This window comes from Lissotriton helveticus, chromosome 7 (assembly GCF_964261635.1).
Source record: "Lissotriton helveticus chromosome 7, aLisHel1.1, whole genome shotgun sequence".
NCBI classification, from domain to species: Eukaryota; Metazoa; Chordata; class Amphibia; order Caudata; family Salamandridae; genus Lissotriton; species Lissotriton helveticus.
In genome coordinates this window covers 165,988,547-166,014,357 of record NC_136068.1, presented here as the reverse complement: position 1 = coordinate 166,014,357, position 25,811 = coordinate 165,988,547, and the positions used below count along the sequence as shown (strand labels likewise).

At 43.0% G+C, this 25,811-nt stretch overlaps 1 protein-coding gene across 1 annotated transcript in view; it reads left to right on the top strand.

Moving 5' to 3' along the window:
• The window catches only part of ARFGEF2 (ARF guanine nucleotide exchange factor 2), a 509,782-nt gene that overhangs the window by 228,464 nt on the left and 255,507 nt on the right, over window positions 1-25,811 (top strand). Inside the window, exons 15-18 of the mRNA XM_078651859.1 lie at window positions 7,450-7,561; window positions 12,484-12,689; window positions 16,672-16,756; window positions 16,869-17,040. Of these exons, the coding sequence (XP_078507985.1) occupies window positions 7,450-7,561; window positions 12,484-12,689; window positions 16,672-16,756; window positions 16,869-17,040 (575 nt within the window). The remainder of the gene's footprint in view (window positions 1-7,449; window positions 7,562-12,483; window positions 12,690-16,671; window positions 16,757-16,868; window positions 17,041-25,811) is intronic.

The window sequence follows — 25,811 nt, the reverse complement described above, 5'->3', positions numbered from 1 at the left end:
ACAAATAGCATAAGCAGCCATAAGGTGCTCTCTCATTACACCATGGCAAGAAGAAAGACGACGGAAAGATCAAAGAAATTTTATTTTGTTCATATGGCTGTTTTTGGAGGCTTTCTCTGCAGTGAAGTTTCCTATGGCAAGTTCCGTTTGCCAAGAGGTGCAAGCTTTTAAGGAAGTCAAGCTAGCCCCCTTTGCAAAGGCTTCCTCTCTGAAGCACTGCTCTGGTTTTAATGGTGCCTAGGGCTCGTTGCCCAGCATCGGCTGAACATACCACTCGTATTGTTCAGCATGCGCATCCGGCGACTGCAATGCTTTTAAAGGCCTCTCACTCCGCCAGACAGCATATCCCTCCCCCTCGTTCTCCCATCCCCTAATATCCATTGAGCCCAGCATGGGTGATACATTCTGGTGTAACCTAAAATAATCTGGAGACAGCTAGGACAAAGACAGTCTATTATTCAATCAGAAAGAGTTTTCTGATGTGCTGATAACCATGTGGTCCATTCATACATACATGAGTTGTTTGGTTCAGATTCTGATCCTATCCAGAAGCCTCAAAACATTTGTTGCACAGTTGATATGTGGATCTTTCTGCCTCCTCAAGACACCAGTTCCCATTTGTTGGCTCACCTTGAGTTTCATTTGACCTGGACACATCCCATGTGACAGAATTGACTGTACTTGAGGGCGGTAAACACCTATTACAACAAATCAATTTTACCACGACTACCATCACCCCGCATACCAACACTCGCATACAATCACAACGCAAGTACCATTACTCCGCAGTGCCATTACAACGCATGGCATTACATTTTATATGCTATTACCACGCATGCTTTTACAACGAAATTTGTTGTAAATACATGAATGGTCAAAGCATGTTTTGTATATCTAAGTATAAGGGGTTTGGTTTTGGGGGTGTAGGGGTATATGTTTTGGGGTTCAGGGGTAATTTTAGGGTTCAGGGTGGATTTGGGTTTTGGGGTAAGCGGTATTTTTAGGGTTCAGGGTGGGTTTGGCATGCTGGAGTATTTGTAGGGGTCAGAGTGTTGGGTTGCAGGGGGATTTTAGGGTTCAATGTGTGTTTGGGTTTTGGGGTGCACAGGATAATTTTAGGGTATAGGGTGGGTTTAGGTTTTGGGGTACTAGGGTATTTTTAGGGTTTAGGGGGGGTTGGGTTTTGGGGTGCTGCAGTATTTTTAGGGGTCGGGTGGGTTTAGATCTTGTGGTGCTGGGGTATTTTTAGGTTTCAAGGGTTTGTTTGGGTTTTGGGGTACTGGGGTATTTAGGTTTTGGGGTACTGGGACCTGTTTAGGGTGGGTTTGGGTTTTGGAATGCAGGGGAGCATTTTTAGAGTTCAGGGTGGGTTAGTATTTTAGGGTGCAGGGCTATTTTTAAGGATCAGGTTGGGTTTGGGTTTTGGGGTGCAGAGTAATTTTAGGGTACAGGGTAGTTTGGGGGTGCCAAGGGGTAATTTAAGACTTTAGTGGGTATGGGTATTGGGGTGGTGTGGGTAATTTAACAATTTTGGAGGCGTTTAGTCATTGGGATACAAATGGACATTAATGGGTTTTATGGGGGATTTTAAAATAATTAATATATATATGTACATTTATACATATGTTTAGCTTAACTACTTTTACAGATTTTATGCCTTCACCACGCATGCCTTTGCATTGTAATGGCATGCGTGGTAAAGGCATTTGCGGAGTGAGTTTGCGGGGTGATTGTCTCGCATTGTAACATCACTTGCGTTGTAAAAAATGCGGGGTGATAATTTGTGGGAAAACAACATATATTCCTTGAGGGCCTATCTTCTGCTGAGCAGCTTCACTTCATTTTAGCCGAGAAACTGTCTGTTCACATTGATTGTGGCATGGAAACAATCTGCTCAAGGATTTTTGCAGTTAAGTGAAGCTTTGATTTATAAGGGGCAGCCCTAGTCACCTCTGGTTGTTTGTGGAGGTTCTTCACTGACTTATGTTGCCAAAGTGACAGTGCCTTTTGGGAGGCAGCCTTATAGACTGGATCACTTGGGCAAAAAGATTTTTTCTCTTACTAGCCAAGTCTTTAAACGTATTTTTACTACTTGCTAAATATTCGGATGCTCTTTGGGAAATGGCGATCTTCGCTGCACCCAGCCTGTCCAAGCTGATAAGAAAAGTATTTACAGAGGTTTTCTACAATGGTATGGACAATGTCATGCAATCTACTGCATGACACTGTAGATTGTGTGTTTATTCTTGCAAAGTATTGGGATAGTCTCTGGCATCCACCCTAGTACTATGTCATGATATGCTGCGGTAACTCCAAAATACATCCTGGGGCTATTGGACTATATGCATTTTGTATCTTTCTAATTGATACTTTTCCCTGCAGATTTCTAATGGATACTTTTCTTGCAGATTTCACATAATATGAATATTCTTCAGGTGCCATACATATCTATTTATTTCCCAGCCTCAGCTCTCCTGTGCTGCCACATGACACCATTGAGCCTTGACCACTACTCTGTCCACCCTGGATGAGACTAAATCGAATTACATATGGCGCCAAATGGAGGTAGATTCTGTTTTTCCATGCCTTCATTGACACTGGTCCAGAGCTCATCTCAATGCTTTGCCAGTAAAAAGTTGTCCAACACCATACCTCCACAGGCTTTGGCCTTTATGCCACTTCAGATAAGGCCAGTGCCTGATAAGGTGAAGACGCCTGTGCCCTATGCTCTGCTTGCAATGTTACTGCTGATGCTGCAGTTTTAACCAGTTTTGGACACCACCGTCAAAACCTTTGAAGCCGAATGACATCCGAATGACAAAAGTAAAAGTTCAGGTCTGCTTTGGTGATGTACTTTTGTCTGCGCCAACTCCCTGGAGTCTAGAAATGTGCCCATATGAAGGATATTTTTAAATCTGATACCACTGACCTAGCCATTCATGTTTAATACTTTGGCTGTACGAAGTTGGAGGATTTAGAGGATAACCTCTCCTCTCACAACACAGATGCTGCCTATACCTGGTCTTTCAAAATGCATGTGGTCTGAATAAATCCACATAATGGTGCATTCCTTAAGCCTCTGCGCCTCCTTTTATTTAAGTGCTATGAAAAGCCTGAGAAGTGCTAAAATTAACTTTGCCCGCTACTGAGCCAAATCTAACATTTCAACAGAAATTGTAAAGCCTTTCTCTGCAGTTTCAGTGCCGGAGACTGGCTCTTCTTTGGCCGTCAGCCTGTAGACCAATATAGCCTGATGACGCAGTCCTGCACCTTCTGACCCAAATTGTTGGTCACATACTTCTCTAGGGAGCCTCATGATCCAAGCTAAGTTGAACCCAAGTGCCTTTACTGTGCCCACTCTGCACCAAAAGTGCTAAGAGGCTGGACTTTGTTGGCCAAAAGATTTATGCCGCTGCCATCCTCACCCTTTTGCATTAGAAGTTATTATGGGATGCTATCTACATTCCTTGTTGCACTTGGCAAAATTGCCTGCCCTCAGCTTACCTGACCACATGATAAAGCCTTTCTCTGATCTGTGCAACAGTGGTTTGTATGCTCCCTAACAGATCCTGAAGTTTTACGAGGATTCCGCAGACACCGTGGCTTGACCCAAGGGCACAGCCGTCACTTTACATCACCATTAGCATCTTCTAATCTTGACAGACTAGCAAGCTCATATTCTATTATTGAATTGGCAGATAGAAGCAGGCAGCTCAATCACTGGGCTGTAGGCACCGGAAATGGTCTTTCAACAGATCATTTGGTGGGGAAGGAGATTCAGATAGCATGCTTTCTGAAGAGATTGTTCTCTGTGATCCGTCAGTGGGAGCTAGCTCAAGAAGTACTGGGTCAGTGGTTGGCCATGGTAGACTCCCCTCTGATCGATCATTTAGATACTACTGTGAACAGAAAGGAACCCCTGTTTTCCCAGACAATGTGCATCTAATGGTTGCTCATTCTTCCCTGAACACATAATCTGTGTTAAGCCTTCTACCATTCCCCTTGATTTGGAGGCTACTTAAAAAAATCAGGCTAAACAATAGTATAGCAATCTGGTTAGCTCTTGTTAGGATAAGGCTGTTTATTCTTGCAGATGGTCTACTCTCACTTTTTGGTGTTGAGCTAAGACTCTAGCTCTTGCAGTCTGCTCTCAGTCACATTTTTCTGTTTATCTCTTTAGCAGAGAAGGGGCTGAAGATCGGGGCTGTTATGGGTTCCTCGCTGCAGTTTTTTTGTTTGCCTTATCATGGTTTACTTTTGAAGCTTTTGAAGTGTTTTTTTTCTGTTGAAGGAGGTTTAGTGCTATTGCAAGAATTTACTGTAGTAACGGATTCCAGAATATAGAAATATGAAAACGCATCTGTTACTATTATTTTCTAGTTGGACTTTAAAATTGCTCACAAATTGGTCTATAAATGCACATTTCTCCACCAAGCTGATTAGGCAAGCATAAAGACCTACTGTATTGGAAGAAGCATAAAAAGGGTTTTGTGTTTTGTTTAGGAGGTATGATGCTTTATCAATACAAGGTGATATCATTTAGCTTCTTGTTAATTTTTAAATGTATGGAAGTTAATCCTCTCTAGACAGTTGTAGCATATAATTCATCTTCTTCTAAAAACCTCAGAAAGTAAAGAATACACTTTGTTTGCCATTGTGACTTCTGGAAAAAATACATCTTGATTCTTTTTTCACTTTATTTGTCATTAAGCATATTTTAGAGACGCTACTATGCAGCCATTCCTATATTGAAGCCCAATACTGTTATTTTTAAAGTTGTGAGTTTTCACCTAAATCTACTCTCAAAGACCTTTCTTTAAATGGGAATGCTGGCTTCTTAAGTATAACCCCACCCCAAACGTATGAGAAAATAAAGCGTTATCCTCTGCAAAGCAACACACTATTTCTCACAGGAATAGTAGCTTTGAGAACTCATCTTTCCTTTCAATTGTATCTTTCCTATGTACTTGGTTTCTAACTTCCATCTACATTAAATTGTATGTTATCCATCTTCTTCTCGGATTCTCCTTTCCTGGAGGAGAGTGCTGTCCAGGACCAGGCTTTCTAGAGTCCTTCATTACTATTTAGAAAAACAAATTGCATCAACTATTGTTCTGTATGTACAGGCCTTGCACCTTTTAAAAACTATATTTCTTGGTGTATTGTTTCAATATTGCGTTACCAAAAGGAAAACGAAGCCTTAACGGGTAATCTGACTGCTCTTTACACATTGGGAAAAATAACTCCAGTGGCCGTGGTAAGTGGAATTGCAAGGCAGCCAACTGGATATCAGGCAATAATTACTGTTTAGGTTGTGACCAAGTGGCAATGTAGTCAGTTGCTCCTACGTTCCCTGGTCTTGTTTTGATACTTATTTTATATATTTACATTCAGCTCTTTGGTATGAGCCTGCTATTTTAATTGTTGTGTGTTTCTTATCAGTTAGGTTTCCCATTGTTTTTAAAATAAAGTTACTTGCTTGTACTTCTTGTTCTGCATCCTGGGAATATTCAATTACGCTTTAGAAAACCGTAGCCCTCCTCTGTAGTCCCAGTGGCATGTCAAAGCATTGAAGGAGAAGTGTCCTACTAACCTGTCTGTCATGGCCTACTAGTCATCACCTTTACATTTGTATTCCTCTCCATGGCAGAATCAGGCAGGTACTGTCGGTTTTGTTTGGAACCGAGGTCAACCAAATTAAATGAAGTAAGAGGGATCAGAGGATGGCGAATCAGCTAGTGAAAGTAGACAGAACTTAGAAGATGGGTGAATTAGGAGGAGGTAGGCGTGCTCTAAGTGAACAGTGGAAGCACAAGAGACACCACCTGACATACTGGAGAGCATGTGGCAAAGAAGATCACAAAGTGGAGCTACTGGCAGGCAAACCGTGTCCAATGCTGTATTGACTCAGAAGCCAGGCAGAAACAGGTGCTATATTCCTGCTCACCTGATCCCGGAGGTTGAATCACAACATCACCCAAATGTACTGGAAGTGGTTGGGAAATATGAAGCTTCTCTAGTCACAAGGGTTTAAAGTTGTCACTATCACTCTGAAACTTCAGGGGTTCTTCCTTCATGGAGAGACCTCAAAGGATTTAATTATAGAGCAATAAGAGCCCTCACAAAAGGAGTGGTGACAGGTGCACAAAACACCTACCAAATCTCTGTGATTTATTTTAACAAATGTAGAATCTCTCTGTTTTCTGTAGAGAACAAAATGACTTGGCTCATAGATGCTATTCGACATTGACGAACCAAGAGCCTAGAAACACAGAAGCAAGAATCCCAACTGTTGAGTTCAAACCTCATGACAGACATTTTGGGAAGAATAACATAAAGCCCTGAACGTTGTTACTGTACTTCTTTACATATTCAGACTCACTGTCAAAATGAATTCATTTTCATCTGCCAATGTGATTAATTATGGAGTGCTCTCCCATAAAGTATCTGTATTTTTCAGCTGCATTAATACTCATGCCCATTAATCCCCAATGCATTTCATTTTTCTAGATGGATATTGATGTCTTAATGTTTCCACTTCTGCAGACAGGCCAAACAAACTCTTAATATTAGTGTTTAGATATGCTTATATTTATAGAAAAGTTGTTCTATGTGTAAACAAAGATTCTCTTTGCAAAGGTCATCCAGGATCACCCGTATGGACAAGAGTAGTCAATATTTTTTACTTTAATGAATATTCCAAAGAACTAGGTTTCTGGTTAGAAAGAAGTTAGAGGAAAAGCAGGGGCAATGTTGATAGCAGAGAGGCACAAATTATTTAATGTGGTGTGGGGTAAGAGATGAGTATAATTTTAATTGGACAGAATAACTCCTTCTGTTGTGGTTGGAAAAAGGCATTGAATTCATGCTACCTGATTTTGTTTTGTTAGTAGCTGTCTTAAAGGTCATCAAGGGCTTGCTTGTTGGGTATCATGTTCCTTAGGTCTCGGAGTTCCTCCATCTGCTAAAATGGGTGAGTATCTGCATGTTGAAGGAGCAAATGGTGGGAGTGATGTGGAAAGCTGGGAAGTGGGACAGCAGAATTGAGGAGGAGAGTAGTGTTAACAAAGTTAGATTGTGTACTTACATGAGAAGGAGTTGAAAAGTAGAACCAAGTCATGATTGATCTGGGGAAGAACGGCAGGGACTAGGTTTGGTGGAGTATACCATGTGTTCTATTATTGAATACTGTAAGTCTTCATCTGTAGGTGCGATTATCGAAGGTGAAAACAAAAACGGAAAAGGTTTTTATTACTGCCATTTCTGTGATAATCTTTGGACATCTTTATATTGTTTTATTCATTAAATCAGTTGTTATTTTAATGTTTATTTCAAACTGTGCATGAAGCTCATAGGAGCATGAAATAATATGCCAATGTTCTGTTTATTACTTGTCTTTGACAAAGAAAACATGGGTTTTCTAAAATATATGTATGTTCCTATTAACAGATTTAATAAGAAGCCAAAGAGAGGCATACAATATCTTCAAGAACAGGAAATGCTTGGTTCCACACCAGAAGACATTGCACAGTTTTTACACCAAGAAGAGCGCCTCGATTTTGTAAGTTGTAAAGGCTAATATTATCAGCAAGAACATTTATAGTTTTGTAATAGAAGAGATTATGCTTTGTGTCAATCCATAATGTTGTATTTGACTTAGCTCTATATACTTTTGCGTGAGCAGCTGAGCAATGAGGTTATGATTAAAAGCAAATGCATATTCAGCAAAGAAAATGCAACTCTTTTCTTTCTTTGTTCACCTCATTGATACTGATTTATTTACATGTTACTTTCCCTTAACAAAATCTTGAGGAGAAAAAGGTTCTAACATCTAAAACTCAATCACCTAAACAACCTGATTTCCATAGCATTGTTACTTTTAAACTTCACACTGACTGTGGGAGAAAAAACAAAAATGTAAAAACCCTGGAGAAAATCAATCCTAAGAGTTGACATACTCCCAGGTTAGAGAAGTAACTTTTACTATATACCTGACAACTCCTCACCTCGGTAACTCCCTCGAGTAACATCCATGTTGGGCAGGGTGGAAAAAAGAATAGCGCTTGTAGGAAGCTGCCTCTGTATATACTATACCAAAGTATGATATAGTGTGCACAGAGTCCATGGAGGTATAGCAGAAGCGAAATTAGGTAAGTACTAACCGTTCTCTTTGTGGTAGTGTGGTCAAGCAGTTAGGCTTATCAGGAGGGTTTGTTAAGCATTTATTATATTCACTCAAGGCTGATTGCACACACTCAAAAGGGAGACAGCATTTACAATGCAGTCATTACATCGCAGTTCCTTTACAACGCGGTCGTTACAACGACCGTGTTGTTGTAACACAATGCCTTTACTACACAAGTCATTAGATCGACTTGCTGTAGGAGGTGCTCTAACCTAAGGAATAGTATAAATTACTATTCCAACCCCTTCCTGACTGTTTCGCAGGCTGGAGTTGGAATAGTAAATTATACTATTCCCAAGTCCAACATGCCCCCTACAGCAAGTCGATCTAATGACTTGCGTTGTAAAGGTATTGCTATATTACACTCAGACAGAATCCAGACCAAGTGGGTAAGTATAAAAAAAGTATACTTATGTTTTATTTTTAGAACCAAGCAGGAGTTGGCACAGATATGTAAAATATACTTTCAAATGCAAGACTGTTGCAGGAAAGGCAGTTGTGGTTGAAATAGCAATCGTTACAGGTTTGTATATGTTTTGAAAACAGTTTAAATTACAGTTATTACTTTCAGATTACTTTTTAGTTACTGGTGGATTACTTTGAGTACTGGGGTGGTATGCCTAGATACCACACCTTAGGATCTCACAATACAAGGTAAGTATGACTTTTTATACTTAGCGATTGAGTAGTCTTTTTTCCATACAACAGTTCAACGCTTAGAACATTTTTAGGCCCAAAATCTCTTAACATGGGTTTCTATGGGAAGAAAGTGTCAGTGGTTTCTCGGGTAAGTACACAACTTATGAGTGGAAGTTTTGGGGGTTGGGACCAAGGTTCCCCAAGGTCCAGATGGGCACTCGAGTTGCACCCCCAGCGGCACTGGGGTGGGCGGGTGCACAGTGTAGGATGCCAATGGTGGCCAATTGGGCACCTCGGTTGGGGGCTGCTCACTGGCAAGCCTCTTGGTATCGGGAGCTAAGCTCCTACAGTTACTGTCAGGGCAAAAGGAGAGCACCAAATCAACACCACCAGCTGCGCAGGGGCGGCTTGGTGCAGAGTGCTTAAGGAGGGGTTGGGAGCCCAATGCAATTCTATGGAGGTTGCTGGTTTTGGATTTTTGCTGCAAGCTCGGTTCATCCCGGAAGACTTCCTGGACCAACAGCAGGCAAGGTAAGTTGTATGGCTCAGGGACATATGTGCACCTTAGGTCCCTCATTCCAGGGTGCAGGGCTGCCAGATGCAGGGGTGCCTTTTGAGGTTGGATTTCTCTTTACCGGGCCAATCGCGGTTGAGGGGGGTCTCCATGCAGAGTCTGCAGGCGACGTTGGGGAGTCCTAGAGGGGTCAACGCACGGTGGGCTCAGACTCTGGAGCACTTTTATTTCATGCTAGAATCTTTGCATAGGCGATTCAATTTTTCACTTCACAACTGAGAAAAACTAATTGCTTTAAATTGAGCCCTGTGCCTACAGCGACATCAAATGATGACTTTCAATTTGCAATGGAATTAAGAAACAGTTTTTTACTTATTCTCTTGATCCCTCCCAACACCTTCGGAAAGCAGGGTTTACTTAAAGTTATATAATCAGAGGAGATAGTCAAAACAATAACCTGAACATTGTTATTTCTCTGTGAGACCGACATTGTCCGGTAGCAATACAGTTCATCAAGTGCTTGCGTGGCCATGGCTCAAATGTTTTCACTTTGGCAATTAAGGCCATATCCTTGTAATATTATTGTTTAGGGAAAGAAACGTTTTTGTGAATTTTAATCACTTTAGAGGGGCAACATTTTCTGTATGCAATTGTTTAATTTCTGAGCAAAAGAAAGGTGTGTCTTTTCTATGTAAAACACCTGACTGGTAGTGTAAGGCTTGAAACTTGAAAAATTGCCCTTTAATGTTCGTTTATTTTTTTTATTTTTTTTAACTTTTTTATTATTTCAACAAAATGAAGCAGTTGTTTACATAGGAAATCAGTATAGCACCACACTTCATTATTACTCATTTCATCAATTAGCACAAAGGTACAGTTTTGCCAGTTTTCATCATTTAAAATCGAACCCCATCCTGCCACCCACAGTCTCTCATCCTTCATCTGAATCTGAGTCATCATCTTCTCTATCTGACGGTGGATCACAAATATCCCCCCTGTACGCATTCCATGTCCCCCAGATTTTAGTACATTTTTTAGGGCATCCTCTATTACTAAATACCGGCCTTTCGGCTATCATGGCTTCATCCATGTCCCTCCCCCATGCTGTAAGAGATGGTACCTCCGCCCGCCCCACTTTTGTGCTATGTTCCTCTTGGCAATCATTAATCCAAGCGCAACCCAACTCTGCCCATATCATGTGAGATCATTTGGCTCCCATATATTCAACAGGCATCGTCGTGGGTCAGGCATGAGCGACACCCCTTCTGATTGTGATATAGTGCGCTGTACTTGTGTCCAGTATGCTGCTATTCTAGGACAGTCCCACATAGTATGAAAAAAGGTTCCTTCTCCGCAGCCACGGAGACAGAAGGGGTGTTCTATTCTTCCCATCTTGTGCAGAGCGCGTCTGGTGTATTATGATCGGTGCAAAATTCAGAGCTGCACAAGCCTGAGGCATGAGGGTATGCCCACCTCCCTTGGGGACGCCAACGCTTCTTGCCATTCTGAGCCATCAATATCACCTATGTCATGAGACCACTTAGCTCTCAGGGGTCCCGTCTGGTCGAGCAGGTTATTCACTAATTTTCGGTATGGAAAAGAGGTGGCCTTCTTCGGCATGTAATCAGTTAGCAGCCTATCCTCCATAGGGGATGCCTCCAGGACTTTGGAACCTGGTGGCAGTGCCAACATCAGGGCATGTCTAACCTGCGTGTATCTAAATAATTCGGAGGAAGCCAATTCGTAGAGTTGTTGTAGACGCTCAAATGACACTGTTTCACCTCCCTGCCACATATCACCCACCGTTGATATTCCTATATTATCCCATTGATCGAAGCCTTTGCTGTTTCAAAGTCTGCTTTGTCTTTTTGTGTCCCATAATGGAGTAAGATGGGTCATTACCCCCTGCCATCCTAATTTGGCCTGAGCAGTATGCCAAAACGCCAGAGTGTGGCGCAATGGACCAAACATTGATGATGCCAGTTTCTTTTTCATAGAAGGGAGAAAGCACACCCCTCGTGCCAAGCTGCGTTCTGTCTGCCTTGAATGCTGGATCTGATTGTGGGACGTGCAACCATTGGTTAATTTTCGTTTATTTTTTATTATAACTTATATTTCTGTTTTACACAATCGGGCAATTAAAAACCAGACGGTTGCGAAGATTCCTCATACCGGCAACCATCACATAGATGCACACACTTCAGCTGATCACGTGCCCACAGGGTGACTGCAGACATTCACGTCACCGAATCCTGCCGGCGTTTGTGAAGCTTCGCAACCGTCTGGTTTGATGTGAATCTCGCATGAAGTGATAACTTGGAACCCCTGCAGCCCTGAAGAAGTTGCACGAAATATTGGCAACGAAACATGTTGGCTTTTCATAATTGAACATGGTTTGACCGAAACTATTTTTAATTGGGACAGCTTACAGTACTAAATAAAGTTACGTTGAGCTAGTAAGCTGCACCGCATTTTAATGGTGGGAATTGTATCTTTATTCTCACGGGGTCCAGTGGGCACTTGTAGTGACATTGTGGACAGACAGTTCATTTACATTTAGGTTTCACTGTCTTCCTTTTCCTTCAGGTTTTCGAGATTTTCACGATAGAACACTCACTTTCTTTTTCCTTTAGGGAGAGAAAGCAACCGATGATAAGTGGGTGTGCTAGTGAGTACCAACCAGCAACCCCCTTGGTGTTACGACAGTGAGGTGCTTTCTCTCCTTTCTCACACTTTTTCATGTTTGGGTGGGAGTGGTCCTATGTTGTATTGACATTTCTGCTATAAATAGAACACCATGACACTTTGATCAGCGATAGGGAGTTGCTCTTGTGAGGGAGCACAGAAAAATATTGAAAACCCCTTTAGTGTCCAGTATTTAATAATAGGTGTTCAAGCTAAGTCAGGCCTTTTGTTGTTTATAGGTTGTTGAGTGGGGGGCGGTCTGACTTTTTTCTCCCCCTGTGGCTCCAGTTGTATTGATGACGGTATAGAACTGCCTTCATGCTCAAGATTTTAAGCTTGTTAGGTTAGTACGCGGACGTTGGCACTGACCTTTTTATATCTTTGAATATGCAACATAATAGAAAACAATATAATGCAATATGTTATGAAATATGTATTTCTCCTTTTTGTTTCCTGACAGACCCAAGTTGGAGATTTCTTAGGAGACAGCAGCAAGTTTCACAGGGACGTGATGTACTCTTATGTTGACCAGCTAAATTTCATGGAGAAAGACTTTGTTTCAGCTTTACGTATGTTTCTGGAAGGATTTCGGCTGCCAGGAGAAGCCCAGAAAATTGATCGGCTCATGGAGAAATTTGCTGCCCGATATCTAGAATGCAACCAAGGGTAGGATCTCTGTTGCACTTTTAAGATGATCATTCTGTTGCCATATAAATCTGGGGTTTGCCATAGTAATGCAATATATGTCTGGCAAGGGAACCTGCCAAAGATAATCTATAAAATACTTATAAACACCAGAGAAAATTGAGTTTTATGATTCATGAGCATAAGGGAATATTATAAGCAACACAACTGCTTATAGTGAGAGTTTCACACAGACAATTGGATAAACACTGGGCCTATACAGAGAGGTAGCTGCAGGGGACATAAATATGGGACTTGCTTTGGCTGGCATGAAAATATGGACACCAAACTGCACGCTGTAGTTAAGACATACTGGATGAGTGGGACAGAAAGGCAGTGTCCTGTAAAATAGCCTGCTTCTACAGGCCTGGGGAGGTAGGAAAGCGAGCTGGGACACACATCAGAAAGCGTGTTTCCCCTGGCATATGCAATTGCACAGTCTCCGCAGTTAGAGAGATCATGTTGAAAATAGTCACATACTGGTCTTGTATGCCAGCCCATGTACACGATTGCCACCCCATGAGGGGCGATGGTGCTGGAGGGGATGTAATATATGTATGGTGCTTCATCTTCTCTTGCACTGCCCCCAAATTAACTTTCTAATGAAAAAATTTACTATATGACGTTGATAAAATAACCTTGGTCATGATTCACTGCTCCCTTGTATATACTGTGTTGGGCCTCCCTAGCAACCAAACGTTCCCATTGCTTTCATGTGAAGGTAGGCAGACAGAGCTTGTACTTTGCTCTGCACACCAAGCAATTCTTTCACTGTTGGATACTGATAAGATCCTAGAGCACAGAAGCTGGTTATATCTTATTTAGGATTTTCTGGCGATGGAGAAACTAACAATATCCCTGGAGCATAACAAAGGAGATTTTCTTGACACATAGTCCTTGTTCATAACCTTTCTGCACGGTTTAATGAACTAACCTGCTCCAGATACTTAAGTCTCATGCATTTTGACCTAACTACGCCAGAGTACAGTCTGAGATAAATTTACCCCTCTGGGTGGGACGTGACATGGCTTTAACATATAACACTAGGAGAAACACCATCAGGCATGTAGCTGAGAAGTTTTTACATTGCAGCTTCTCTCACTATATGCCATTTGATGACTTGTTCCTTTTTGGGTGAAAAGGTGATTTTGCCTTGGATTGTTGTAAACACAGTAGAGCCATGGCGCTCTCCTTGGGTCTGTTTGCTCCTGCCAATTCAGAAAATTCAATGATAAAAATGACAATCTCCCCAACAACTACAGCAGTCACCTTTGTTTATTCGAGGCAGAGAACATGGCCTGTCAGGCAACGCACAGGCAAACGAGGGCACCAGTCCATCCACTCCCCTTCCCCTGAGGCAGTAACCACCAATCCACTTTATTTTGCCCTTAGTGACACATGCCCATCCTGGGTGCCGGATTCAGCACTTCCTCCCAGGGTGGCTATCCATCATGTCCAACAGATGGATTTGAATATTGTTGAGCATGACTATGGCATATCCTTCATTTTTTCCCTGTCAAATATTTCTCCCACATCAGAATGACTTTGAGAGGAGCTTCTGTCCATTTTGTTACAAGAGGTGCCAATGATACTGTGCAAAGGTGATATTGAGAAGGTTCTGCACTCAAAAAGAGGAGAGGGTTGTTAATCTTGCTATTACCTCCTGCTGAAAAAAGACCAGGACCTCCGACCGGTTTTAGACCTTCAACATCTGAATGCCTTCTTTTGGAAGGACAAATTTAACATGCTCATGCGGGTCCCTATCTTGCTCTTGGGGGACTAGATATGCACAATGCATATTTTCATAATCCGATCAAGCAGTTCTATGCATTTTACTTGCAATCGCTAGGGGATGCATTCTGGCTGGAATGGAACACGGGACTCATGTATGCCTTTCTACCGCTGCCCCGCTTTCCCTGAGTTATGAAAACGATCAATAATGGCTGGGCCCAAGTCCTCCTAGTGGCTCCGGATTGGACCAGGAGATTGTGGTACTTGGAAGTTCTGGGCATGAACATCTGTCCTTCAAAAAGTCCACCCCTTTGGCAGGATCTTTTGTGAGCAGGGCAGGATCTTTCACTCAAACCTGTGCAATCTTCACCTCCATTCATGAATATTGAGTGGGAGCAGTTTACTTCGTTTGATCAGCCACCTGAAGTGGTGGATTTCATCATATCTTCCAGCCATCATTTGACTAAGTCCATTTATGTCGGGTACTAGCCCAAATTAGTGGCCTGGTGTGGTATCCGCAAGATTGACCCTTTATAGGTCAAGCTATCAATTTTTGGTTTGTTGGTTTTGTCCTTCCCCAGACCCAGTTAGGCCTAGCAGTGGGCACTATTACTCTTTATTTGTCTGACATATTTTGCCTTGCTACATTTGCCAGACCAAGTGTCCTTGTTGAAATCCCCTGTTATGATGAGGTTTATAAAAGGTCTGACTCAGGTTTCCTCCCAGACCGTTTATGATGCCACAGTGGCCGGATGTTACATATGTGAATGCCATTAAAGATGATGCATAGCTGCTCGCTACGTCTCCTTACTTCAAAGACTGTCTTTCTCATCATGATCTCTTCAGCTCATTGTGTGTGAGCTTCAAGCACATGCTAGTGCAACTGCCATAATCCGCCTTTTTCCTGGGGAAACTGTTGCTGAGGGCTCGGGCTTCCTTCTTGACTAAAGTTGTGACTCCTTTCTATGTGGAGCAATCCATCATCCTGCCAGGGTTGGTTGGAAGCCCCAACATGAATTTAAGCTTTTATATTGATTGTACCAAAGACCACAGCATGGATCATGAGGTTTTTCTGGGATTCTCCAGGGCGAAAAAAGGAAAGGCTGTGCTTAGGAGGGCCATGTGCGTGTGGGTAGTCTTCTGCTTTAATACCAGTTATACACTGCCCAAGAAGCTGCCACCAGAAGGTTTTAGAGCCCATTCCACCAAGGCGAAGACTGCTACCACTGCAAGTGGCCTGCCGGTCCTTGAAAACTGCCAGTCTGCAATGTGGGCATCGGTGAATGCATTCATGAAGTACTACTGCCTTGAAAGCCAGGTACGGAGGGAAGGACATTTTGCCAACTCGATCCTGCTGGACCTTTTGGTCTGACACACCTCAGAAGATACTGTTTTGGCATCTGTAGTAAGATGAGGAATCTGTATTAAGACGTATCCAACAAAAAACACAAGTACTTACCTTCGATAACACTTTTTCTTGTGAATCTAACCACATGTTCCTCACCGCCTGCCACCTCCCCGTTCTGTGGAGTTGCCTATTTTTTGAATATTTAATAACCAAATTAGTAATCGGAACACTGGTAGCAACAATTCTTTACGCTTTTGGTCTGAAAGCACAGAAATGGAAAAATAAGAAACTCATGTCAGTGCGCAGGTGTGGCACTTATAAGCAGATCTGGTCCATCACTTCTAGGGTGGTACAGAGCCGCATGCCACCATCTAGCAGCTCGTAGGAACATTGCTGGACATGAGTATCCGGGTCCAGTCTGGTGCTTAGGGAAAATTCTAAGGTGAGGAGTCTGCACTTTGATAAAATATCCACCAGAAAGAACACTGTCAAGGTAAGTTACTTGTTCTTTAGAAGGAAAAAAGTAAGTAAAATAGTGAACAAGTTAATGCTAATGGATTTTAAGTTTGTGCATGAAGCTCATAGTTTAATGACTCATTGACAGATTAGCGGATACATCTACAGTCCTTGAAGATCTACAAAGCTTACCGATGTGAATCTTGATAATAATAAGCAAATCAAATATTTTATGCTTTATTTATAAATAGAATATTGAGTTTGACTGCACAAAATGATGCATGATTTTTTTTAAATTGTCCCAAGAAATGGTGGCACTTGTTACTATTTTATTTATTATATATTACTGTTGACTGGCATATTCTGAAGTATGTAATTGTGCTATTTGTAGTGCTTTAGCAAAATGTGAATCTTGTTTCTTTTTTACAGACAAACAATATTTGCAAGTGCTGATACGGCATACGTTTTAGCATACTCCATTATCATGTTGACAACTGATTTGCACAGTTCGCAGGTAACTTCATGGAAGAATGCATTAAAGATTTATTATATGCACATTTTTTCAATACAAAACTGTTTTCTTCATGAAGTAGGAGACATAATTTATCCATCTCTTATTTTCAAAGGTGAAGAATAAAATGACAAAAGATCAGTACATTAAAATGAATAGAGGAATTAATGACAGCAATGATTTACCTGAGGACTACCTGTCAAACATATTTGATGAAATCGAAGGAAAGAAAATTAGAATAAAGGAAACGAAGGAATACAGTATTGCAACTAAATCCACAAAGCCAAGTAAGTAGTAGGGTATAGAAGACACTCAAAGAAATTCAAAAAGTATGTTTGAAAACTGGAATTTTTATTTTAAAAACTTCAAAATAATTCTTGATATACATTATTGTATCCATTAAAGTACTAGACTAAGAGCGCCATAAATGATAGTATAACACCATCCATCACTATTAAAACTTACAGAAATTACCCTATTGATGCATGACTTCAAACTTTAGGCGTTCCCAGGTCTCATGCAATTATAATACATCTTGTTTCTGTTGCTCTTCCAGCATTGTGTTAGCTGGTATAATATTTAGCGGATATTCTCTCTGAAATAAAGGGACACCTCAATCTGAATAGGAAGCCAAACAATTTACCATTGGGATTATTATTTACTCATAGCCAACTTTGGCTTAATGGAATCTTGTGATGTAGAAGGGAAATTATATCCAACATTGAGTCATCCTGGAAACCACTGGTGCTCACCCTTCTGACATAAATATCCCAAAAGAAACCTACTGCGTACTGCAGTTAAGGCTGGATATGATGAACAAGCCAAACAACAATATATACAAATATAACATAAGTACCAAATGAATCTGTCAAATCCAAAGAGACACATTTAGTTATTGAGCAAGCACTTTAACTGTACCACAGTAATTTGTTGTGTATACTATCAGGAATGTGTGTATAACTGATAGAATGATTGATTGATCATCTAATAAATTAAGAATCTTTGTGGGACCATCACTCGGGTCCTGGTCAGTTGTTTCAGGTGTTGCTTCCAGATATTCATAACTTAATTTGACTCAAAAAAGTTACATGTAATACCTAAACCAAGCAGGCACACAGACTTCGAACTTTATTCCATTTAGAATCTACAACCTCAAAACATCTTCACAGCCCATAATAGAAGCTAATCTGTGGTCTGGTGGTGGTGGAGCACCCATTAGTAGTTGATGAGGAAAGGAAGGGTAACATCAGTATGAAGGACACATATTCCTCATAAAATGCTTCTAATTGAATCAATTATTCTGTGATTCTTCTCAAATGCATTCTATGACTCTGTCTGTCAGTCGTGACTCTGGGTCTGAGTACCATTTGGTCTTACTCTAGGCATAATAGGACCCATTTTGGTGTTTTGTGTTGGATACAAAGTTGAGTCATTGCACTACTCTTCTCCCTCCACCACCCGCTTCCCACTGCGCTTTACCATACTTGTTTCCATTATCATGGGAAATCTCTCTAATCATTTGTAACCCCAGTGTTTGCAAAAGAAGCCAGTCCAGTAAGCCCAAATGTGCATTTATATTATAGATAAGTCAGAATCATTCCTCATTATAAAGCTGTACAACAAACTTGAGGCAGACCAGTTGGCACCCCTTGGGCCCCTCCCAATACTTTAATTGATGTTAAAGAATGCTGCATACTATCAAATTGGGACCTTTGACGTGTACGTTCCTTCTGTCCTGGTAAAGAAGACATTCTTATTTACAATTTTTAAATCAAGCCCACCAGGCTGGAGAGTCTTTTAAAGTCTTCATAAGCTAACAGGAATATTTAACACCTCAAAGCGAACTAGCCAACTATTGCTTCATAAGGGAAGTGTCCCTTTCTGGTTTGCTCTCCTCCTAAAGGCACAGGCTAGTGAAGGTTACTCTGGGCTCATTCAGGATATCCCCTTTCTCTTTCCGAATAGGCTCTTGAGCTCTATAAGGGAAGAATGGGCCGTGGTCAGGACAGGGTCCAGGTAGCCCAGCTCTACTGGAGGGGTGTATGTAAAGGCTCTCCCCAGCCAATCCCCTCCCACCTGTCTAACCCCTTAAGTTCTATTGGTTATTATTTTGGCTTTAACTGCCTTCTTTCCCAACCCTTCCTCCTATTGGCTGGACCTACTTCCTGACTCCTGTCTCCACTAAAAGTTGGAACCCTTTCAGCTACTTCTCTGTAGCCAGCGATCTACTATGGTGGTTGGTGTCCTCTTTCTGCTTTCTACCCAGTGAAAAAACAGGAAAGTGGATGCTCTGGGTTTCTGCCAGACTTCTGCAACCCAGTTGCACATCAGACTTGAAGTGACGTGCATTATGCTAGCGTTGTCAAAGCAGGTTTCAACTTTCGATGCTACATACAGTCCTAGACCCATCCTAACAAACGCAGGAGACCTCTTTATCCCCTGCACCTGCAATGTGGTTCAGAAGGTGGCAAGTCTTGGGAACCTGTATCACCAGTTCACAGTATCACATGACAGCTAGTATTTCTGGATCAATCCCTAATCCAAAAAAAGCTCTAACGTGTTAGAAGAGACCTCAGTAAACATCTAAATTGGTTGGTGGTGTTTTTTTATCACTTTGCATTGTATTTGCTAAGATACAGAAAAACAGACCCATAAAAGAAAAATTAACCCTCATGTCACAACTTAATGTTGTTCATTTTGACAGTATTGAATACTACCATCCAAAAATCTTGTTTAAACCTGTATACTGGTAATATGACAGATCCACTGTGAAGTTCCCTTTTCTTTTTGTGCTTTTCTTAACGACATTGAGAGAGTAGCCCTCTCCAAAACACCCAAACAATTACTGTCCCATTTCTGCTAACTGTTTGGGAAAAATATTAGAAAAACTGATAGATGAGGGACTTTGAACTTCACCCCTGTCCTCCATACTACTACAGCAAAACTGCTCTAGTGACCTTGACTTAGAGTCCCATTTATAGTTGTGCGGGATTGTTTTCCATCGCAACGGAGTACTCTCTCTGCCGGACTGAAGTTCTGCCCACCTCATTTAAAGTCAGGCAGACCTTCCTGTGACAACAGCATCGACTTCTCTGTCAAATCTGGCAGTGAAGGAGAGTGAAAAATGTAAAATCACCTTCACACCATGGGAGAAATCTCCCTTGGTGAAGGGGTTAATTCTTTGTTTTATTTTCAAAAAGAAATTACCACTTTAGTATTTTTTTTAACTAAGCAAAACATTGAAAGTTTGCCACACGGCTCCATCCTATTGACAGAGCCACTCGTCAAACTTTCAATGCATTTACAGGAATCTCCTTGATGGTGGTGCCTGCCAATGGAAGAGATGTCCGATAGGACAGTGTACATCTCAAAATTCGGCGGGGGCTCTTCTCTCAGGGCGATGGACTAATTTACTCCGTCATCCTGACGAAGTAAATACTCGTCTGGCAAACTCTAAATCAGGCCCGAACTTGCTAAATTAGGGTACTTCCTACTGTTCTTTGAAAAGCTTCCATACATGACTTTACCTCTTTGAATTTTTTTCTTGCAATTCCATCTTAAATCCGGAGTGAGATTCTTAAGATTGAGAAGATGCCCCACTTAAAAGGGGAATGATGTTAAATCAAATATTTCCTAGTTCTGAAAAAGGGAGAAGTCTGCAGCCATATTCGACTGTTAAGTTAATCTGTAAACAGGAGTTAAAGATAATTACTCTGGCACAGATTGTGTGAGCAGGTCAACATTGTACGGTGGCCTGAATCTCCAAGACACTTATTTTCATATTCCAGTTAGAACTAGAAAGTGCCACTGGAAATAACTCTGTTGTATAGCATGACAAAAGCTTTTTCGGTTTACCCCACTGACCTTCAACCTCACCTTCACTCAGAGTGATGACTTAGTTGAAACACAAGCTACAGAAAATAGAAGAGGCATGTTGAATGAATGCTGAGAAAGTATACACTGACTTGAACTACGCTGAAACATGCATACATTCCTCTGGCCTCACAATTATTCCAGCCACCATAACAGAAGGCATTTATATACGCAGCTTACTTAAATGTATGGCTGTTTTGTAGTTGTTGTGACTGGGAACTTAATTAAGGTCTTCTGGACTGGCTGTCCCATCTACGTGTGTGTGTGTGTGTGTGTGTGTGTTTGTGTGCTCCATGTGTAGAATATTATAAAATATCCTCTTGTCCAAAGGATGGGAGGTTTCAAAAATTGACTTGTTCTGTAAAATATATTTTTTTTTAAAGCAGAATCAGCTTATTCCTTATGTTGCCATGCACTGAGTTGACATATTATGGCAGGATTGTCATATCAGAGTGTTGATAATAGCCTTAAATTATGGTTCATATTATATTGGTGTTTGGGTTATTTCAAAGCTCTGATTTTGCCACCTTACTGTAAATTTAAAAGCGGGACAGAAAGCAGGAGAGAAGTGGTAGTTTCAGGTCTAGAATGCCTTATAAGTTTGTACACATCCACAAACCTGTTTTATGTTATTCCCCAACTCTTTTCCAACCTATTGCCACATTGGAAAAGGTTGGGAATGTATTCCTGATAAGGGCTGGAGTAAAACTTTACCCTGGGTGGAGGAAATAGTGTGTGCACAGAGAGTAAATTGTAGTCGCACAGCAGATTTTTACATGAGAAAATATACACTTGTGAAAATCTGCTGTGCTGGTTTGCTTATGTGAATATTACATTCATAAAAGTTTGGGAGGGGTGCGATTTCCAGGCTTGTTTTAACTTTTCAAATCTGCTTGAATGAATAGACTTTTGTCATTTTAAGAATTGGACCCCTAACTTATTTTAACGTTGCCATTATAGTTTTACACCAATTCTATTACTATTTATTTTATGGTGGCAAGCATCACATATGTTATACCAAATCATGCCTCAGAGAAATAGTACTAAAAGTTGCAAAATAGATTAGCAAAACCATTTTTATCAAGTTGCAATTTTTTTTTGCACGTTTTATTTTAAAAGGAAAAAAAAGTTTATTTCAAGCATGTGCATGTAGTTGCATACTAGGGAGCATTATAAATAGCCTCAAATTGTTGACGTGTACAAACATGTGTATATGTTTTTTCGTGAGTTACATAAAACTATTGCGGGCTGACCAAGAATTTACATTGCATACCATTGGTTGGCTTTATTGTCACTCATTTGCTTTATTCTTTTTTTTTTTTTTTTTTAAAGAACCTTTATTTCCATTAGCATGAAATTACAAACACGGGCCTACAACCAGTGTGGCCGGCCGCTATATAAATCGAGCAAAAGTGAGTAAGATGTAGCACATCAATCCGGTGAGTAAAACAAAGCCACATACAGGATACAGCAGAGAATCAAAACAATACGTGAGAACAAGGATTAGAAACGGTTCATTTTTAAATAACCAAAATTAAATCAAAAATCGAATATCGCATTGTCATGCTCCCAACCCAGTCAGTTAAAACACATTATCACTCCGATGAGGAACATAGATAGATAGGGAAAGGAGAAGAGTACCAAAGTCAGGATAAATGCAATAGTAACGTGCCAAGCACGGCATGGGAGCCCCACCCCTAAAGGGAATGAACTATGGGAGACATGCAGACGACGACATCGAAAAAGGAAAGGGCAAAGGGCCATAGAAACAAAAAAAAGAGCAGAATACAAACCCATCCCCCAACACCTCACCCAGCACCCCTGCAAAAGGCTACGGCCTACCCCCCCAGCAGCGTGCCTGTCGACCTAAATAAGAAACCCGAAATATAGAAAAGAAAGAGAAAAAGAAGAAAAAATGTGAGGAGAAGGGCCTGTAAATCGGTTGCCCAGTCCCTCCCATCCCCGCATACTAAAATCGTATGAACAGAAGTAACGAAAAAGTACAAATATCAGTAGGCACAGAAAACGCAATCAATTACAGCCCCACGAAACGTGCCCTTGAATCACCATCAACCAGCAAGAAGTCCCTCTGGGCCCCAAGCGAGGTCACCCATGGCCCCTTCTGTCAATAGTAGCAATGTTAAACAGCCTTGTAGTCGGGAAACAATTCGATGCAAAAGGTTCAATCATTCCAGGCAAACCTAGTAGCGCCGCCGCCCAACATGGCCCCAGCCACCGAGAGACAACTGGCAATGCATGGCGAAGGCCAGAATGCAACAATACCCAGACCACCAACAGTTCCAAGTCCAAGAACAGGTCCGCCAAGCACTGAAAGGAAAGCACAGGATGTGGAAAGCACCGCAGCACAGTCCAGGCCTCATGTACCATGAATCGATGTAGCTGCTCCACTTGCTGTTCAGAAAAAGGCCCCAATGTGACAACCACCCGCGGAACAGGTGGGACGACAATAAGCTCAGGAACCAAATCAATTCGCTCCTCCAAAACTGTAGACTCATCCGGGGAACATGGCACTGTGGCAGAGGGAGACATGGCACTGTGGCAGAGGGAGACACATCGGCACCGACTCGGAAGCGAACCACTCCGCTACAAAATGGCGGGTCAGAAATGGCGGCGATCCTTCCTTCCAAGTCCCGGGCTCCCCGGAGCAGAGCAGTCCGCAAGGTTATCAGTGCAGCCATAACGTGGCTACGCGGAAGCGTTTCCCCACGTAGCCGAACTCCGGGGGTCTCAAGATCAGCGGCTTCTCTGTCCCTGGAAGGGGTGCACTCCGAGGCGCCATCCGCCATTTCAGCCAACTCGGTCTCCCTCACTTCCCCTCCACCTCCGGGCCCGGTCCGACCACTAGAGTCAGCAGGTCCCACGGCAGGACCACGACAGGCGGCGCTTGCCGCAGAAAGGAGAGTCACCAAAAGGCCGGACGTGCTCCCCGCAGCTCACCGGGAGCCACCCGGTGGTTCCCGGACGGGACTATTAACATGGCCGGGCGTCTCACCCAAGGGGAGCCGGGCAACATGGGCTCTCTTCGGCTCGCAATATCTCGGGTTTAAGGGGCAGCCCACTATAGGGAGTGGGTTAGTACCAACTCTCCTGGCTCGCGGCTCTCAGGCTCCCACAGACCGGCTTCTCATCCCGATCAAGGCCGCCAACACTACGATCACTGCCGGGCAACGTCTGCACTCGAGGCCCCGGCTTCAGCGCCACGAAGGCCGGCAAGCAGACGGGGGACAGTTCTTCGGATCTACTGCACGGTGGAGCTCCAGAAACAGACGGTAAGCAGTCGCTTCCCTTCAACAATTTAAATCCGCAAACCTCGGCCAGGATTATCTTCAGGATAGACGTGCGGGGAGGAAGGGACCTCGGAGCCGAGCGGTTATGCGACTGTTCCGATCGCCATCTTGGCTCCTCCCATTTGCTTTGTGCTTATTTGCTGGCTTTCTATGTGCCAGCTTGTCTCTTGTGTTTCTCCTTGAGAGTTCATATGTTTTTCCTCTCTCCCTAGTGTGCTTCGCTCTTGCTAAATAACCACTCTAAGTGCTCCATGTTGCCTTCTCCCTCGTGTTACAGGTGCTCACTTCTGTGCTTCTCCCTTGCCATACTCATTGTCGCCCCCCTTTTTAGGTCTCGCCTGGCATTGCAGCGCGAAAGCTCTGTCGCCAGCGAGATCTATTGTGATGGTTAGGTCTCCCAAGTGGTACAGACTGGTGCACGAGCAGATTATGGTCTGTGGACGCGCTTGCTTCTAGAGTTTCATTATTCACGCTTAAGTTTCACTTTCATTTTTTTAATGCACACGTCGTGTTTCATTTAGGCGGGGCCCTCAGCGGGTAATCCGGTAGGTGCTGGGTGGGTGTATGGGTTGATTCCGCTGGCTACTCACCACTTCAGTAGAGAGCCCTCCGCTGCTGCCGATCCTGTGCTTTAATCCGGCTCCCAGACCGCAGCCTCACTTCATGCCTCTCAATCCCTGGCCAGCGAGCTCGCCGCTGCCTGCTCCCTGGCCACACACCGAGCAAGGTGTCTTCGCTCACCGCCGCTCTTCTCTTGCAGGCCGTGAGTTCACCCTACGCTGTTGCCGGTACTGCACACTCCGCATTAACGGGCGTGGAGTCTCGTACCTGGTGGCGCGCTCCTGCCCCCGCCGCAGCTTCTTATTTTACTTTCTGCCACTGCTCTTGCTTTTCTTGGGCGGGGACGGGAGGTTTGCCCTCCCCACCCTACACGTAGGCCCCGCCCCCATGCACCTCCCTTCCCTGGGCTTTCACTTGGTTGAAAACACGGTCGCTTTCGGTTTCGCAATCAGGCTTGTAGCTGCGCGGCGCCCGGGACCCCCGACACCCTGGGTCGGATTCCAGAGGACCCACCGCCCCCGCCCAGACTCCCAGCAGCGGCCTCGATGAGGTGAGGAACTGCCGGTCACCAAGGAGATGCCACGCTGTGGCGCTATATTTAGGATTCTATTTATAGTGTCTTTTTTTCACACTTTGAGTATTTTTTGGTTCCAGTGGAGTTCCTGGCCACGATTAGATCTCTAGAAGGACACAGGGGCCGTCCCTGGGGTCCGGCTGCCCCCCATCCCCACTCCCCCGTTTTTCGACGTGTAGACGTGTGCCACGAGTTCCCCTGGTGCGTGTTTTGTAGCGCCTTGAAGTTCAAGTAGAAAGCACTGCTGTGAGCGCTTCATCTTAGTAGAGTCCACCTGATGCAGCCGGATTGTGTTGTATTAATGTATACATTGTTTAGGCTTTTTGATACCCTGCAGGCTTAGCTGAAGCGAGCATCCGAATGCATTCCCAAGAACTCTTTACATTGTAAGGAAGGGGGGTACACAGAACAGTGCGTAGTGGGGGTTTGTGGGTGCAAGAATGACAGAATTCAGGGTGCATTATTTAAAAAAACTTGCAACACAGTAAAATGTTAGCTTGGAAACTTACCCATTCACTCCAGATGCACAGGCCGACTCCATCCCGCGCGCTCAATGCACTTAATGTATTGTGACGCTGCCGTGACGTATCCCACTCTGAAGACATTTAGATGACTTCGCTCCTGGGGTGTAGCTTCACCCTCTGCGGCCGTGACCCTTGAGCTCCCGCACGGCCGGCTTTAGCGTAGGTGCCCCCCCTCTCCCCATAACCTCCTCTACGGATTCCCTCACTACCGTCCTCCA